Source organism: Salvia hispanica, chromosome 1 (assembly GCF_029641045.1).
Source record: "Salvia hispanica isolate PSC_SH4W2 chromosome 1, Shi_PSC_v1, whole genome shotgun sequence".
Lineage (NCBI taxonomy): Eukaryota > Viridiplantae > Streptophyta > Magnoliopsida > Lamiales > Lamiaceae > Salvia > Salvia hispanica.
The window spans coordinates 26657243-26676770 of record NC_142692.1 but is presented as its reverse complement, the minus strand read 5'-3'; the positions used below and the strand labels follow the sequence as shown (position 1 = coordinate 26676770).

Sequence of the window (19528 nt, the reverse complement as noted above, 5' to 3'; positions counted from 1 at the left end):
TATTTTTAAGAGAGGAATAAAAAAAAGAAAGAATTTCTATTTTTATAGAAGAATATTAAATTGGAGTATAATATAGAGTAATTGATTTGACCTTACCAATAAAAACTACTCCTAGTAGTACAATTTTTTGTTTTGGTACCATAGTAGTATATTAGATAAAGGTCCCTAGAAGAGTGGTAATTGCAGTATATCCCTGAAAATGTTAGAAGTTTGCAAAATTAACCACAATCGCAACAAGTTGTTTAGCAGACATTATTGGTGAGGTAAGATTGGGAACTCAGAAAGAGAGATAGAGAGAGAGGGCTTAAGCAATTAGGCGAAAATGTATAGTGGCTCCAGCGATGGCGAGGCATCGACGCAGCGGAAGATTCCCGCGGCGTCTTCAATGCTCTGGGTTCGTAATCTCCGCCGCTTCATCGGATCCGGCGCCGGTCTCGGATCTGAAGCCCTCATGGGTGGGTATCTTCTACCAATTGCTTTGTTTTCCTCCACATTTTTGACCTAGACTGACAATGTGGAATTGCTACTTGCTTTATTCAGAACTAGAGACCAAAAGAATTTTGCTTGACATATTCAAAGCAAAGCAACAAAAGAGCGCTGAAGCTGGCACCATTCCGAGCTTCTACAAGAAGGTTATTTTAGATAAAAATAAAATATATATAAATTAGGCATTATGTTGCTGATTGTATCTTTCCTTTCGGAGTTCAGAAACCCGAAGAAGGTTCCATCAGTCATAGAGTCCAGAGGCTGGCCAAGTATCGCTTTCTCAAGGTATTTGGTATGAATTTACGTTTTGCTATTTGTGGATCTGATTTTCTTTCAGTATGTTAGCATGCTTAGTATGTTGTTGCTGTTTAACAAGTTTGTTTTGTTGGCTCAAACAAGAACCTGATTGCACCTTTAGATGTCCTTGGGAGGTCATTTTTAGAGTACAGCTGATAATCAGTTGCTTCACTTGATTTTTGATGTATAACTATAATCCTTTTTTTCCTCTAATCAGAAACAATCTGATCTTTTGCTGAATGCCGATGACCTGGATGCAATGTGGGTTTGCCTGAGAGAAAATTGTGTAATCGACGATGCCACTGGTGCTGAAAAGGTTACTGATTATTTACTCGCATTTCTTCCTTACAGTGTTTGTAAATGTTTCTATTATGGTATATTTGGAGTACCAAAACTTTATTCTTGCAGCCTTTGCTGCACAAAGTTATCCACCAGACATGCATTATGATAGACACTTAAAATGTTTTTGTAGGTAGTGAAAGAATTGTTGAAGGTTGCAGTATGTCAAATAGATTCTAGTGATGTATTATAATTAGTGCTTGTCTATTGATTGTTGTTCTCTGAAATAACACACAGTTCTGAAATTTGGTCATATAAATGCCAATTTTGTGGAACTTGAATCATCAGATAGTAGTCAAATCAGTAAATATGAGATCTACATGGTATAGATCTGCCTAACTGCAATATGTTGAATTTATTATTTTTTTTGTTTTTGTTTTATAGTGTCAATGGCCCTGTTCTATTGTTCTAACTATATTCTGTCTGTATGTGACGTTATTTTGGCATGTATATGCATTGTTGATACATGTTTGCAGCTTTTTTCAACTTCTTTTTTTAGTTTTTGTATGCCTGGCTTCACTCGGGAGTTTTCCTCAATTTGTTCCGTTACCATCTCTTGTGCAGTTATATATGAATTGCCAGTTTTTGATTCACTGCAGCAGATAATCTGATGCTTGTATGATTGGTTGTAAGTTGTAACAAGACTGATATGTCGCTCATGTGAATGTTTAGATGAATTATGAAGACTTCTGCCACATTGCCTCCGTGTGTACAGAGCAGATAGGCCTTAAATGTCGGCGCTTTTTCAGTCCCTCAAATTTCATGAAGTTTGAGAAAGATGAATCTGGACGAATATCCATCCTCCCTTTCTACCTCTATGTGATGCGCACGGTAAAAGCTTACGCTCCTTTGGTTTCTACAAATATTAACTGTACAGCCCTCCCCAACTCATCTAGATGTTTAGTATATTAACCTGATTTTTTTTTATTTTACTGGTAATATTTACCTCGATATATAAAAAACAACCAAATGCGTGAAAATAAATCAAGAATTCAATAAGGATTGCTAAAACATTGTCACACATTTATATGAGTACTTTCTAAATAAATAAAGTTTGGCAGTTGTATGAAGAATGGTTAAGTTTCCAAGAGAAGTTTAATACCAATGTTGTTTTTATTGAGTAGAACTTCTTTTGGATCAGTTAAAAGTTTGACAATGTATTCTCCTAATGTGCATTTTTGGGTTTATGGTGCTTTAACAAAAACTATCAATATGCATTAAGATGATTTTATCTGGTCATTCAAAGAGATGTGTGAAGGTGAGATGACCTGGTTTTCCGTAACTGTTATAAGAAAATAACAAATCAGTAACTAGCATTCTTTATATGATGTCTATAGACAACTTCAAATAGAAACCTGAAGCTTTGTAATAATTGATTGGTCTTTAATAACCTAACGCACATCGTTCTTGCTATTTTTCCATTAGAAGTCACATATATAATACTCCCCTTCCACTATCCCTATTTACATTTTACAGTATAACCTTGAATTGTTATTATGGATGCCTTTCAGTTGAGAGTTCTTTTCAGTAAGAAATTGGTCAGTAACTGCAGTGTGTATATTAAAAGAATGAGGCCACGTCATGAGTTGCTTGGATTCAAAGAGTCTCAGTCATGAAATTATGCTTGATCTCTTAATGTCCAGGTTTCTCTCACTCAAGCCAGAATTGATATGAGTGAGCTTGATGAGGATTCAGATGGATTTCTTCAGCCTCACGTATGTTTATTGTACTTTTTGAAGCTTTGATTTTGATTGGAATTCGGTGTTGATTACAAACTCAGATGTGCTAACTTCCCTTTTTCCTCTATGAAACAGGAAATGGAAAATTACATAGGAGGTCTTATTCCCAATTTGGCGCAGTTGAGGGACATGCCTGATGGTTTTGTGCAGATGTATTGTCGCATAGCTGCCCACAAATTCTTCTTCTTCTGTGATCCTCATAAACGAGGTTGGCTGCAGTTCTACTAGTTGGCTCACTTCTAAGTTGCCCCTGTCTAATATGCATTGCATACAAATACTTATTGGTGATGTCAGGAAAGGCATGCATAAAGAAAGTCCTGCTTAGTAATTGCCTTCAAGAGCTAATGGAACTACATCAGGTAAATTTTAGTATTTATTTGAAATCAATTCAATACCTGATAAATCCATTGTCCTCTGTAATGTATTCTAGTTCAAATTATTGCATTTTGATCTCGTTTTTTAAGGCCTGAATTCCTTAGTAAAAAAATCTGACTTAAAAAGTAGCTGATTCATGCGGGATTTACCTTTCTTGCATTAAAAAGCAGGAGCATCACAAAGGCCATTTGTTGCTCAGTTTTTCTTCCCCTGTAGATTTTGCATATGGCATTATTTGTATCTTGTATGTACACCAGGAAAGCGAGGAAGAAGCAACGGATACTGAACAAGCTGAAAACTGGTTTTCATTGACATCTGCTCAACGCATATGTGGTTTGTTCTTTGACCTTTGTTCTTATTTTAGAAATGTTTTTCCTCACTTCTCATGTTTACAGATATAAACATTTAAGGTGGTATCTGCTCTTGTACCATGGTTTTTTTTCATATTTCTACTTGAGATTCTGATTCAATCCTAAGGTTCCAATTAGCATTCAATAGATCGGTTTAAAACTGTAACAGTTAACTTCTGGACATCTGCTCAATGAATATGTGGTTTATTTGTATGACCTTAGTTTTTATTTCAGGAATGTTTTCCTCAATTGTGTATATTCTTGTTTACATATTTAAGGTGGCATCTGTTCTTGTACCATATCTTTTAACATTTCCACAAGAAATTCTATTTCAATCCTAAGGTTCCAATTAACATTCAATAGATCGGTTAAAAATAATATGCTCCCTCCGTCCATGAAAAATGACCCGTTTTGCCATTTTGGGACATCCATGATTTAAGGTTCCATTTAGTTTTTTTTTTCTTTTTCTTTTTCTTTTTCATTTTTGGTAAGTGGACCTCACACTCCACTAAATCCTTACTCTCACATTCCATTATAAAATTAAAATATAAAAGTGGGATCCACATTCCACTAACTTTTTGACTCACTCTCCTTCACAAATTCAAACAATTTCTTAAAACGTGCACCGAGTCAAAACGGGTCTATAAATTGTGGACGGAGGGAGTAGTTAACTTCTTTTAGACTGTACTTTTTTAAAACAAACTATATTTAAGGTGGCGTTGTGTACTTTCTGTCTGAGTTATGCTTAAATTTCAGTAACTTCTTGAATACTATGTTTATCTAGAATAAAAGTTTTGACGTGTGTTGACTAATGTTCTCTGAAAGATTTGATGAAGTTAGTTCAACTATTCAAGTGCTTACATCCAGTGGATTAAACCTGTCCATGGTTACTCTTCTCTTCACTCCAGAATCTTTTCCTCAAAACAATTTTAATGACTGCACAATTTTTTTTTGACTGCCTGTTTCTGGAGTTGCGAAACTTGCTTTGATTTCTGGAATAATTTTTATGGCCTATTTCAGATGTTGGTTATGCTTTTATTAGATCATTATATAACTGCTAGGTTTTGTCCTTCACTCCTTGCAGATATGTTCCTCGCTCTGGATAAAGATATGAGTGGATCACTGAGCAAACAGGAACTTCGAGATTATGCAGATGGGACATTGACAGATATTTTCATTGAAAGAGGTAGGAACCGACTGTATCCTCAGGGGAAGAACGTAAAAAATACATCTTTTAAACAACAAAACTGAGATACCCTGTATTGTAAAATTATTACCATTACATGATCTCCAACACGCCACTCTTAATATTGCTAAACGCTGGGGTATAAATGCTAGCTAACCAACCATGCTGTATTTCAAAATTTTGATTGCCATATTTTGTTATTTCTTTTGGTAGACAGCTTAAATTAATTTGTTCTCTTTTTCATATCAGTGTTTGATGAGCATGTCCGGCGTGGAAAGAATGGTAATGGTAATGCTCGCGAGATGGATTTTGAGAGTTTTCTTGACTTTGTTCTCGCATTGGAAAATAAAGATACTCCGGAAGGGTTAACATATTTGTTTAGATGCATTGATCTAAATGGGAGGGGGTTCCTCACGACGGCTGATATCCACACATTATTCAGGTTTGTTTTTGAAGTATTGATTTTGTTGCTGAAGTGTTCGGAATATATTTGATGTGCTTGTCTTGGTCTAAGGAAAAAAATAATGTGGAAGTTTAGAAGGGTTACGAATGTTTCATGAAACTCTCGAAAAAATAGCTGCTGGAATTCCTGTATGTAGCTCGAGTATGACCTGCATGTCTCAAGTTAACAGACATGCACACTGGGATTCAGATCTTCCCCAATAATTTATGTCATTAATGTTAGATGATAGTACTAATCTTACCGTGTGTGAAACAGGGATGTTCACCAGAAATGGATTGAAGGTGGCAACTATGAACTTTGTATCGAGGATGTGAGGGATGAAATCTGGGATATGGTCAAACCAGCCGACCCATTGAGAATAACACTAGCCGATCTACTCGCTTGCAAGCAGGGCGGCACAGTTGCAAGCATGCTTATTGATGTGCGCGGATTCTGGGCACATGACAACAGAGAAAATCTTCTCCAGGAAGAGGAAGAACCCGAAGAGGAACAATAGGCTTCATAGTCTTCAGAGCCACTTTGTAACAACGCATGTTGCAGATAAGGTGTGATTTATAAAAAATGTGTAGTCTCGCTCTGTTTGTTTAACGTATCATAACCTGTAGGAAAATTGTGGATTTGTAAGCTAGGCTTAAAGAACCTATTGGTAAGAATTATAGTATATGTATAGATACATCGTGTAATTGTTATATCGCCTGTCGAGCTAACATGCAGTCTATGATTTTATTAACAGAATATATATTTGCCTTTTAAACTATGATACTTTTAATTATTTGCAGTTACAACGCTCTATATCTCAATAAGTGCATATCCATATTTTTCGAAGACTAACTGTATACAAAGAACTTAATAGAATATCTCTAAATCACAATTTGCAAGATTAGAATGGAAATGGTAACATAGGAGTACCCAAGAACGTTGTTTAACAAACAGTAAATGTTTATTTTAATTGGAATAATATTCTGAAAGGAAACTAAAATGCCCTTACCACAACATGTCAGTGGTATCCACTAGGAGAAGAGGGCTTACACTAAACCTGTGTTCTAATCTTAATTGAAGGCTATAATAATTTACTTTGAAATTTTCAAAACAAAAGGAACAACATGTATGCACCTCCAATTGAATTCAGGCGCATTGCTTCAAGAGATTAAAATAGATCGCATTAGCATCCATCATATTCAGTATACAACATCCTAGAGATCACTGCTGGAGTCGTGGATCAACGCCGTTCTGCACCGTCTTATTTTTGACCTGATAGCGGCTAGCCAGCTTCACTGGTCCCCCTTGCCCTGCTGCTACTGAACTCTGTTGCTTATAGTACATTTCTGTAGCCTCGGCTGGACGTTTACTGATCCATTTAGGAGGCGGTGATGGAAGCGGACCTCTCTGCTGCGGGAGTTGAGCAGAGGTCTGTGATATCTGAACAGAATTTGACGGTCTTGAAGAAGTTCCAGCAAGTGACCTGCCTTTGGAAGAACCACCATCAATAGTTAATGCAGACATGCCGCCTCTCAGAACATGATGCTGTTCCTGATATGAATATCTATCTTGAGCGTTGTAAATCGGCCTGTTGATTTGCAAATTATCTGGGGGGCCACTATATCGAGCACTTCCCATCGGAGCGTGAGGGCTGTGTTGGACACTAAAAGAGTTTGGGTTGTTATAATATCCCTGTTCGTTGTTACCATATCGACCGTACCCAGAAGGCCCGACTGCTCTTGGCCTATAAGATGCATGGCGATTCTGAGAATTTTGGATCTCTGAAACTCCCATTTCATACCCAGGTGGTCCAGCTGGCCTCATCCTGTTGGCAACCTGATTCCCATGAAAATTGCGAGAATTCATACGATCCGACTTAATGTTCAACGTATTGTGAACCAGACGATGAGCAGCTTCTCCTAAAATAGGACCAGATATTGCCCCAGAAACCTGTGGTCTGTGGAACATATACAATAAAAGAGAAGCATGATAAGGGAACTAAACCAATCACATATCCAGATCCTACTTTCCTTATATCCACAAGGCCATTTTGAAATTAGGTTCACTAATTTAAAGCTCAAAGCAAAGAACGGGATCCTTAAATCACTGAATGCAACTGAATATCATGTGTAAAAGTAGTACCTTTCTTTCCCTAGATGGTGCCTTCCACCGTTATCTTCATGCCATAATACTGGGGCTGGTTTTATGTCAAAAGATTTCACTATCTGCAGTTAAAATATACAATTGGTTACATCGTAGAAAAGAGAGAAATTATGTGCCAGTATATATGTATAGAGTAGAGCTCAAAATCAGCTATATGATATCTAAAATCATCATTGACCAACTCATACCTATATGCCAAGAAAATATATATAAATACAAACAAGGAACATGGTCATGAACATTTGGCATGATATACAATGGTTGCACAATGGTAACACACACTTTGGCTTGTCAAACTCTAGAGCAACTTGATAGAAAACTGTAAACTTGTCGACCCTAAGCAATGACGTGCATGGGTCAAGTTTGCATTGAAATGATTATGCTAATTCAGTTCAGAAGATTGAGACTAAACACTGAGCAATCCACCTGTCAACAAACAATATGAAGTGGTCCCAAAACCACTCTCCAAAGCTATGTGGAAAAAAGTTGTTACGAGATCAAAAGAAGGCTTGGATAAAGGGTGATCGCAGGAGCACGCATCAAGCCTTTGAGCATATTCTCTTTTCTGTTGGCTACGCTGTTGAGCTCCTATTGGTGTAGCATGAATCTGTCAGTTAGCATCTAGGGTTTGCTAAGCTTCTAGGTCCTTCAGTCTTGTAGTACAAATGCTACTCATCTTTGTATTTTCTATGAAACATTGCTTCTTTTCCTATTAACTATATTATCTGCCATGTCTTCCACTTTCTTTCAAAAACTACTCATAAACAAAAGACAATATACATTTGACAGAGCCGAATATCCGATTTTGCAAATAAAATAAATAAGGTTACAGTGAAAGGCCAGTCCAAACTTTATTCAGCAGTTCAACTCCAATTAACTATTGTGATAAGGGATAAAACTTTGTTTATAACTACTTCAATTAATGTTAATATTCAAAGACCTTCAGGTGAGCGCCTATCATATACTATCAAGGAAATGCAACAAAACTCAAGGTGTGTGATTGCATCTTCTCAATTAATTTAACTGTGTTGCTCATTTTTTCAATTGTACTGTCAACCTTTTGTTTGAAAATAAAACAAAACACTGTTCCCCATCTTCTTTAAAACAAAATTGGAGCCCTCAGCAAAACTTAATAATAAGATTACTCCTATGCATCAATGACCAAGAGAAGTGGCAAAAAAAGCTGAGGAACACACCTTTACTGGCATATTAACACCTGCAGGGGGTTTCGGAATGTGAGCATGAGGTGCTGGATTAAGATATGTGATATTTCTGGAAAAAAATGGAATAGCTCATTAAGTTTCTGGTTTCATTAATATGCAATTTGGGTCGAAGGACACATATTACTTACATGGCTTGATTGTTTGTGATATCTTCCAAACCGTAGACAGGTGAAGGGATAACCTCTTTCAAGCCATTTCTTTTAGTTAACCACAAAAATCCGTTCATTCCAGCACTGAAACATCCAGACAATGGAAAAGGATTCACATTGCAGAAACTGGTGTAGTATAAGATAAAATTTCATCATAATAGATAGAGCCTAACCTCGCAACTGCATCAATAGGCCATGGGGATTTTTCAATGCCAGAAAGACGATAGTATATGGTTATCTGAGCTGCCAAAGGGTGACGAGGATGAACATACAACAAATCGAACATGACACTATTCCGAAACTGCTCTTCCTCCTGAGGAAAACAGAAGATGGCTCAGCATTTCTTTTTCCCGCCATTGTATGGCATCATTATACACATTGCTATACTTCAGTCGCTCCAGCAATGTTGGATTAACAGTATCCTTAATTGACGCCTAGGGTATTATCGGGGGAGTACTTATCATGTTTTTGTAGAATATAAGAAGCATGATTATAGGGCCAGCCACCTGCTATTATATTGAAGCTGTAGCTAACAGCAAAAACATCAGCTCAGCCCCTCTAATCTACTGCAGTGCAAGGGCCTAACCTTGAGGAGGGAGGTTGGTTATAATGAGAGATAAAATGAAGCCAATTGATTGTTTGCAGTGACATATTTTGGTCTAACTCACATTATTATTTATCAAGATCTCCACAAAGATAGCAAGCACAGAAAATCTCTTGCTTTTCAGTTTAAAAATGAATTATATTTAAGCATAATAATTGTTTCTTTTCAGTTCATACTAGTTAGTTATTAGAGATCAGATGGGTGCAAATCTTACAGACCGTTAAAGTTTCCTCGAGCTTCTTGGTCTCAGCAAGCAATTTCTTCTCATCAATGAATGGTAATTTGGCAACACCCTGAGTTTTTGGCAAATGAAAAACATTAATTTTGGCAAAACCCTGAGATCGGATACAACTGGTCACCAAAGCAAATAGTAATATTTAATCATATGAATTATGAAATACCTGCCAAGCAAAGCGTTTTCCGTTCATGTCGATTTCAAAATCTGGTCACAAGAATAAAAACAAAAGTATGGTAAGTAAATACATATAATAAAAAGACAGTCTGCAAGAAACAAATGACTACCATTTGGATAGAAATCAACAATAGGTGATGCAGGATCAGTCATCAACGTTCTGTATCTTTCAGGGAGAGCAGTAGAACTGTGCACAGGAAACAACATCAAAGAAACACAACAAAGATGAAACAAGTGAGAAGAAAATCAATAGATCATCACACTGTAGAAAAGGTGAAATACCTTGCAGCTGGTAGGGTTCCCAATAACTGATCAAAGGGTTTAAATGGCTCCCCTGGGAAGAAAGTGATTTCTAAATCAGCTAAGCCTTTAAGATCAGATGCAAATGGAGCATAATGGTATGGATAGTACCTGGAGAAAAAACATCAAATGGTCAAAGTGTGCATGATTCAGGAGGAAAAGTTACAATTGTTAGTTACTTTGGGATGCAAGCATATGACATTAAAATCTTCATGTTCATCAGCATATAGATTCATACAGTATTCCAGCTAAGAATTAATTTACTGACATTGATATTTTCATATCTTCCAATTAAGAACTAAGGATAAAAGAATACGATTTGATGTGTTTCATCTTTCAAATGAAAATGACAAAAAGACCAGAAAGTGCAAAGTTGCAATTAAATGGCTTCTATGGTTTCATCAATTATTACCAAACCGAAGCATGAGTCTGTGCCCTTGTGGGTTGTAATTATTTTCACTACCATATGTAGATCACGATGCACATGCACCACTATCAGCAAGAATGAAGATAACAACAATCGTACAATGTATATCATGAAAGGGAGACACAAGTACACACCACTGCCATGAGCAGACACCTTGGTAATAATAGCGGCAAACCCAACACAGCCCTTCCACAAACTTCAAAACCTGGAAGAAGAAAAAAAGTCAGCTTTACATTCGAAAATATGTTCGAGATTTATAAATGCACCTAAGCATAAGCAAGGTTGTTGCTGAAAGATTTAACCTCCTAAACAAATTGCAACCGATCTAACTCCCACTTTTCCATTGGATTAGATGATTGTATGCTTTTCTTGTCAATATTTAAAGAAGAATAAGAAAAGGAAATATTTCCGAAAACTGTAAGGAAGAAGAAAATATGAAAATATAAAGAAATGCAATAATTAAAATCAAAATGTAGTGGTATTTTAATTAAACCCAAAAGGTGGCAAATAAAATGTCTTAATGAAAGAACATAAAAGGACAGTAATTTATTTCATTTTGTGAAATTTTGTATTCGAGCTGCATATAATAACTGAATAAGTATGAATCAAACTTTCATTAGGTAAGAAGACCATGAAATTATTGCAGAAAAGATGCAATGGGAAATAGCTTCAGCAAGGGAAACACAGTACATTATGGTAGTAAAAGGTAATTACAAGTTACACCACATCAAATATAACAAACACATATTATACAGAATAAGTTATTATGATAGCTTGTCCACGCTGATAAGTAATATATAGAGCTAAGGAGATGGTAGAAAGCCTACTGTAAATTTTTCCATGGAGCAATTGATGCTTACTGCAATATTTAAAATATAAACTTCTGGTAGCTTTATAGAGAAAAAAGTAACCACAATACAGAAGCTATTACAAAATACTAACACAGAACTGAAATTATATGATGGGTGTACTTACCACATCTGTTCGTATTTCATCTATCTTCTGCGGATCAGATGTACCAAATTTCTCAGAATAATACCTTTCTTTATATCCAGGTTCCCCTAACTTCACCTGATAAGGGAGAAAAAGTCACCATGTTATTAATATAAAGCCACTACCTTGATTCATTTTAAAAGGATGGATCAACACCAAAGAGAATATTTTGATTTTCTAGACACCAGCAGAGAACACACGATAGCAAACAGAATAATAATTGAGAAAATCACAAAAGGCAACTGCACCATTAAAAAACTAAACACTTATCATCACAGTTTTCAATAAATCGGGAGAAAATCATATTTAAAGTCCAAATAAGCTGCCACATTACAAGTATGATAAATAGTAGTACAATGTTCCATCCCACAGTAATATGCTATCCAACTCCATTGTCCATATTAACCAAAGGGTCTATAGTTTGATACAAATAATTTTGCATGTAACTAGGCTCCACTACTAAAAATGGTAAAAGTGAAATGAGACATTATTGGGGACCGTCCAAATAAGGAAATATGGGACAATTAATAGGGACTGGAGGGAGTAAATACTAAAGATAAGAATCATCTTGTACCTGCAATTCTAAAAATTTGTGATAAGATTTATCTATATTTGAAACATATAAGTACATATTATTAAGTTCATAACATTCATGTGCAGTGTGCATAACATTTAGCTAGTTACTGGAAATGGTAATTTGACATTCAACACGAGGGAGAGGGGGGACAACAACAGCAGACAATTAAATCAGACGAGTTTCCAAGACCAACCAGCCAACCAGGCTTTAAAGTATGCTGTATTCTGATATTACCAGCTCAAGTCACCAGTCATTAACTGAAATAGGATATCAAGTTCAAGCGAATACTCTGAAGAGAGGAAGTACCTTATCCCCTGCTGAAGAATTAGGAATTTGACTAGCCTGCCCCCTTGCTCTTTGCTTCATCTCTTCATTATTCTCATATGCCTGATAAAACAAGGGAAATGCCAATGCTTCATATCTCAGTAATGGGAATGGGCCCAAAATTAACTCGAGAGAACACCTTATTAGCTTTACAAACCAAATAGATACAAGAAAACTGATATCAAAAGAAAGTAAGAGGCTTTTTTTTATTCATGGAAAACTTATGATGACACTCAGCGATGGATATCATCTTGCAATTAGGAAAAGGAGGACAAATATCTACCATATGCATGCATTAATTAAAGTGTCAGCTTATCAAAATCATATAGGACATCATTAAGAGACTGCTCACTCTGAGAAGTCAGCAACACCAACAAGCAATGTTATAGAGTTCCAAAGTTCTCATATTTTTCAGACTAAGAAACTGATGCATACCACTTAAAACATCCAAGTAGTACACCCCCCCCCCCCCCCAATAAACTGATATCTATGAAACTGTATTGTCTTTATATAGTCACAAGTCTCATGACTGTATAACAGTTCCAAATATCTCATATTTTTACCTAATCTTGGGAGTATACAGGGGAAAATAAGCTAATCTTTTTTAGACTTCAAATAAGGTTTTTTAAAGCTGCTCAACACGATAAATAAACTGTTACAAGTGAACCCAACAAAGAGTTAAGAAGAAAATGAATTTTGAAATGCCCATTTAACTGCAATAGGTTAAGTCTCACCAGAAACATAAGGCATGCATAAGGAGACTATATGTAAGCACATGAATAACAAAAAAATGCAAAAGTATCCTTGAAATACAATATCCAGTAGTGTATTGAACAAATGTTGATACAAAATTTCTCATCCAGATAAATTCACATAAAGATTTACTGGATGCTGTACATTCAAAATGCATTTTCAACTATCGACTCTGTATAAGGCTGATAATGTCAAAGAGCATGCAAAAGGTCAGGGCAAGAAAAAATGAACTAATTACCTGCTGTATACGGCTTCTTTTTTTAAAAATTTGATCTTCATGCACCGCAACTGCCTGAACAAAAGTTTCAACCCGGTCCAAGAAAACCTGAAATTTTAGATCCATACCAGGAGCAATGAGAAAGGTCCAGACCTTAATATATACTCTCCCCCCCCCCCCCCCCCCCCCCCCCGTCCACTAAAATTAGGGACTTTGGAAACAACACAAGTTTTTGATGCGAAAATGGTAAAGTAGGAGACAGAGATAAAAAGAAAAGGTGATTTGAGTATTGTTAGTGTAGTGGAGAATGGGCAGGCATCATAAGAGAGAGAAACTTGCCAAAAATGGAAGTGGACTAATTTTGTGGGACAGACCAAAATCAAAACTGTACATTATTGTTTGGGGATGGAGGGATATAATAAAACAATTCAGTGAACACCCACGTACGAAACTTATACACAAGAACAGAGCAACATACAGAAAAAGAAGTAGGTGGTGGTGTACATTGGGTCAGAGAGGGCAGGTGGCAGCATTGACCCAGTAGCAGGTGGAGAGCTAGAGGGGTTGGAATCAAAGTAGTAGTCAAGCATTGATGCAAACATAAACAGTAATTGAATTTTGTACACATGTACAGGAGAATTACATCTTTTGAAACAGCCATATATATAGTTCACTAACACTGAACGCACATATACTAGAAATGCATGTCTTACTGCAACATGCTTAAATACTGCTAAAAGCCTAAGAGGCATTAAGATTACCTCACCAGCATCTGTAAGATAACCGCCCATTGCAGCGAATTCCCTTTTATATACAACCATGAGCAAATTTATGGCACCCTACAGATTGAAAAGTAAACAAGCAAAAAACTTGAGGGAAAGAGTAACTGATTACTAAATCATGTGTAGGTTAGATTATGATATAGTAATATGTAGCAGAGCATTTTTGCTTGGATCTGCAGTTCATGCCTGAGTAAATAAAATAGGTAGTTGACAAGCTTGATAACCAGAGGAGAGCAAAAAATTCATCAGATTCAATACATATATACCTCTCTAATTTCCAACGTGGGCATATGAGGAAGAAAGTCATTGCCGACAAAAAAGCATAGAAACACAAAATCATCCACCAGTCTCTCGAAATCAATTTCAAATGGAGGATTTGGAATATTCAGCTCATATCCCAAGTATTCTCGCAAAACCCAGATGTTGAGAAACTGGCAACAACATGTAGAATTACCACAATAAGAATCAACTAAGAGATCAAACATGGAGGAACAAAGAGACAATAGTCACAACAGGAGCAAAAGAGCTTGACTAAGCCTTCATTATGTAACCTGATACTTCTTCTTATGAACGGGAGTGTCATCTACATTATCACCGTTGGCTCCCCCACGACATTCAGCTGCCAGATGGCCTGCTTGGCCACAGAGAAAGCATTTTTCCTGTTGCCCAGGAAGAGTAATCACCTGCAACATAAGGAAAAAGAGTAAATATAGCTTTTTAAATAGAAAAGAGAACTTTTCGTTCAGTTTAGATACAATAGCAACGAACCTCTCTCAGTATTGAAAAGTGAACTTCATGAGTAGCTAGTGAGAGCATGATCAGGTCAGCATCCTACTTAAAACATATATTAATGAATGTTTCTCATCAAAATGCAAAACAAATAACAAGAAAGAATAAGCTAAGGGTTCTCAATGCTCACCAAGCCATATAGACAATGCCTGGTGTTTGGATCAAAACCAGGAATATTGCGTTGTAAACGAATATAAGACATAATTTTGTGCTCACCCTCACCAGGAACATTTGCGTCAGAAAGAATAACCTTCAAAAATACCAATGCCTTGTAAATATATAATGAGAGACACAATATCCCGAAAGCAAAAAATATAGTCCAAAACAAATAGTACAAAGAATTGGTCCACAAGAAGGATTCATCTCATCTTGGGATAGAGGCAGGAAGTCCTGTAAGATAGTTAGAAACCTTGAGAAAGTGCCATCCGGGATTGCGGTTCAATCTTGACTGCACATAATATTGAAGTGCTACAGAGAGCACTGCCATAAATGGGGTGCCAGGGGTGATAACATTTGAATCAGATGTTTCAGTCTTTCCTTTTGGCAATAGTTTTTCCCCCTCAAGTTCAAACTCTTTCCTCATTTTTTCTTCTTCAGCTTCCTGGTATGAGAAATAGGGTTTGAAGAGTGTTCAATTTCTAATATGAACATCAAAGTTTACTTATGTGCACTACTTTCAGATCAGGATACATACAGCTGCTGCAGCATCCTTAGCAGCCCTGAAACGACGAGACCTTTGCTGGTTCATTTTAGCCCTGGGAGCCACACCATCTGTAGAAAGGAAAGGACATTGGTACTATATTTGATCTGCAGTAGAGATCTTACTATATTGGCTTACCAATTGCCAAATAAAGGAGCTTTCTTGGACGAACCAATGACACGACATGGTCAATGTAATCAAAGATAGATTTAAATACATCTGCATATGTGGTAGGTGCAGGCTGCACTAACAAAAAACAAATATTATGTTGTTGCAATGTTTATGGCGAAGAAGAATGTATTTGCAATCTTAGTAGAGTGAGAATAAAGTGCAACACTGGATGCATCTTAGTATTTAATTTCATTCTGGGATGATAACTCCCATGCGAGTTGAATAGTTTGTTCAATCAGCCTTGTCATAGCCAAAACCATCACGTCCAAGTAATGTAAGCAGCTCAAATTCATAGACATAAAATTTATTAACTGTGAAAATGATGTGTATATAGTCAATGAGGTAATATGTTTAAACCACACTCACTAGCCACTCTTAGCCATATGATATCATCTCTACCACCCTCACTCTGATCAAAGAAAGCAATTTCTAGAGAAGACATCAAGACAAAGAAACCAACTTTGATGTGTAGCATTTTATTTCATGAACTCATCTAACCATACACCACTGTTGTATAAAAATTAGTTCAAAATAATCAATTATAATTCAGGATACAGCAATTCGTATTAAGGCCATAATCAGGCATGTTATAAAAGGATGCAGTTGAAACATAAAAAACTTCCACTCTGCCACATTGTATATTACAAGTCACACATGATTATACCTTTTGAAAGCCAAACATTCTATAGATGAACCATTGCTACAATCTCACATATTTAAGTAAACCAAAAGATATAAGAAATCGTTGTAACTATGGCAATTCCAATGGGTTAACAAAAAAGTTACCTTGCCTTCGGGGTGGAAACAAGGATGAATAATACCATTCATATCTAAATACAAATTATCGAACTCAATGCCATTAGGGTTTGGCCTCGATACATCGACAGGGCGGGGCACGCCCCTCTCGTCCTGCCCAGGTTCTTCCTCCACCACATCCACAATACACAGCGGGTACCGATCCGCCAGCCACCGGTAAAAAGCAGGAACCCCCATCCCCTCGCAAAGCTTTTATTTCGATTACACAAACGAAAACGGCTCAACTTGAGCTCCGACGGAGACGGATGCTATTGAATTTGTGAATTCGGGCGTTTTTGCTAGCTATGTATGTACTTCTGCACAAAATCGTGAGCGAATTCTATTCTCTCTCTAAATATTTTTAAAAAAAAGTTTGTAGTATCTTCTACAATCTACTACGAAGCTGCTGATTCTGTAAAATTAGAGTATTTGAAACGAAATCAAGTTTTGACTTTGCGTCCACCCTTCGAAATTGACTTCAAACTCCCCCAAATTATCCTTTAACTCTCGATAGCAGATCGATAACCACCGCTGTGAGCCTGTAACTTACTGTGACGAAATTGTATATTGTTGGATTTAGGGAAATTTGAGATCGTTGCGTCAGAACATAGGTATGTATCAATCTTCTTGACTGCACTTAAAAAAAACCCCTTTTTTACAAATTTCATTCTGGGGAATGTTATTTTTTCTTTATTTATTTTATTACAATGTTAAGGATTTAACTATTGGATAAAATAAAAATTCACTTATTATATTGTATTGATGCTCAATTGATTTGATTAGTGAGAGGAATATGTTAATGAGATTTTTTGAGGCAATGTATATATTTGTTTGGTTCAAAATCAGTGTTGCTTTTTATTAACCTAAGGGTGTCTCCACCGTCGCCCTTCCCGTTCGCCCGTCGGCGACGGGCGACCGGATGTCCGCCGTAGTAAGCGGGACGTTCGCTCACGCCCGTCCCGAGTGCCCCTCGCGTCGACGTCCGACCGGACGTCCGCCACTGTGGCAAAGGTCGGACGTCCGACATTTTTAAATTTAAAAAAAAAAAAAAAAAAAAAACTCTATAAATAGGGCTCCCCCAACTTCATTTCATTCACACCACTTGTGTTGACAAGTTTCTCTCTCTAAATCTACAAATTTCATTTCTACTACAATGGAGTACAATAGAAACTCCCCCACCACGAGCGGAGGAAACACACCCTTGATTCCCATCGGATCGGAGGGAAATTTTGCGGGGATGAATCCCCAGATGGCAGGGACGGCGGGGATGAATCCCCAGATGGCGGGGATGGCGGGGATGGGCGGTATGCCGACGATGACTCCCCAAATGTTCTACACTATGTACGCTTAGATGAGTCAGATGGGTCAGATGATGCCAGGGGCAGCGGGTATGCCGACAAATATGTCGGGGATGGGTGGGACGATGCCAGGGGCAGCGGGGATGGGCGGTATGCCGCCAAATATGGCGGGGGTGGGAGGGATGATGCCCGAGGCAGTGGGGATGGGCGGTACGCCGCCAAATATGTCGGTGGGTGGGTCGATGGTGAGGCGGAGCCCGAGGACGCCTAGGGAATCTGTGTATCGGCCATATATAGATTTGTTGGCCGATGATTCCCCTAGTACTGTTCCGGAGACTCAGTACGCCGATATCGAGACTTTCTCTTTTGAGGATCTGGGGCTATCGCCGATCCGTGAAACTCCCGATGAGGCGGAGCCAGCTGCAAGGGGCAGGAGCAAAGGCAAGGGCAAGGCCAGAGGCGGGGGGTAGGGGCAAGGGCAAGGGCAAAGTCCCGAGCCCTTCATCACACACGGGGGCAGAGGAGGAGGAGGGCGAGGATGAGACTGAGAGGAGGACGATCTGGTCCGTGTGGAAAAATGCCGCGCTTGCGAAGGCATGGATCGGTGTTGTAGAGGATCTCTATGTCGGGGCGAACCAGTATGTTGACCGAATGTGGCATCGCATTAGTGCCGCCTACCGCAACGTCAAACCGTCTGGGGCGAAGCCTCCCATACCCGAGCAATGCCGGAAACAGTGGCTTCGGTTGAGGCCTAAGCTCAGTCGTTTTGCCGCCCTCTACCAAAACAACATGCGCATGGTAACCAGCGGCATGTCTGAGGATGATGTGAAGAGACAAACCATGGCCCAGTATCCCAACCGAGACTTGAACATCAGAGAGTTTGACCAGTGGGAGGCCTTTCTCGTGGTCAAGGATTCGCAAAAGTTTGCGTTTGGTGTCGAATCAGGCTGGAAGAGGACGAAGATCAACTCTTCCGGTGAGTACAGCAGCAGTGCTGGTTCGCACGAGCTCCCCGAAGCCGAGGAAGAGGCCCCGCTACCACGAACAGACTCTCGCCGTTGTCGGCGCCCGATGGGGTAACAGGCTGCGCAGCGGATGGCGAGGGGAAGCGGCAGCGGCAGCGGGTCCTACGAGGTCGAATCGGAGGCCCAGAGGACGACGTCCTCGCCCGCGCGCAGCAAACGAAGACCCTGATGCAGAGCACTATGAAGTGGTATAACACGCAGGATCCAGTGTTGAAAAGGCTGTGCAAGGAGGTGGTCGACCAATATCGGTGCGATTTAAGGCTGCCACCCATTGATGATTATGGCGTCGAGATCGAGGGTGGGGATGTCGGAGGCGACAGTGGCACGGGCGACGGGGACGAGGAAGAGGAATGAGAGCCGAGGGTATTATGGAATTTTATTTTTAAACTATGTTTTTTTTTAAATTATGTAATTTTTTTTAATTATGTAATGTAATTTTCGTATTTCCCGTTCGTATTCATGTCGAATTTTAATTCCGTGAATTTTAATTTTAATTGTGAATTAATTTAATTGTGGGAAGGGCTTGATGGAGCTGGCAGCGGAAGCGGGTGCATTAAACAAATCACATAATTATCAGATCTATTTAGCAGATTATTTAGACAAAAGCTATTC

At 38.2% G+C, this 19528-nt stretch overlaps 2 protein-coding genes across 2 annotated transcripts; one reads left to right on the top strand and one right to left on the bottom strand.

Moving 5' to 3' along the window:
- The first annotated feature begins 244 nt into the window (after positions 1-244).
- On the top strand, positions 245-5992 carry LOC125223549 (putative serine/threonine-protein phosphatase 2A regulatory subunit B'' subunit TON2). Its single transcript, XM_048126748.2, has 12 exons — positions 245-455; positions 541-632; positions 709-771; positions 1001-1099; positions 1795-1953; positions 2766-2837; positions 2937-3069; positions 3156-3220; positions 3494-3569; positions 4671-4772; positions 5022-5214; positions 5491-5992. The coding sequence occupies exons 1-12, from the start codon at positions 323-325 to the stop codon at positions 5729-5731; spliced, it is 1428 nt and encodes a 475-aa protein (XP_047982705.1). The 5' UTR covers positions 245-322; the 3' UTR covers positions 5732-5992.
- A 161-nt stretch (positions 5993-6153) lies between these two features.
- On the bottom strand, positions 6154-17210 carry XRN4 (exoribonuclease 4). Its single transcript, XM_048123977.2, has 22 exons — positions 16585-17210; positions 15766-15868; positions 15622-15698; positions 15337-15528; positions 15058-15177; positions 14907-14969; positions 14690-14821; positions 14405-14569; positions 14118-14195; positions 13378-13464; positions 12369-12449; positions 11468-11563; positions 10627-10697; positions 10048-10176; positions 9876-9952; positions 9755-9795; positions 9572-9646; positions 8923-9062; positions 8729-8833; positions 8574-8649; positions 7357-7439; positions 6154-7171 (listed from the first exon to the last, which is right to left on the bottom strand). Exons 1-22 carry the CDS (start codon positions 16789-16791, stop codon positions 6436-6438), a joined length of 2934 nt encoding a protein of 977 aa, XP_047979934.1. The 5' UTR covers positions 16792-17210; the 3' UTR covers positions 6154-6435.
- Positions 17211-19528: the final 2318 nt, after the last annotated feature.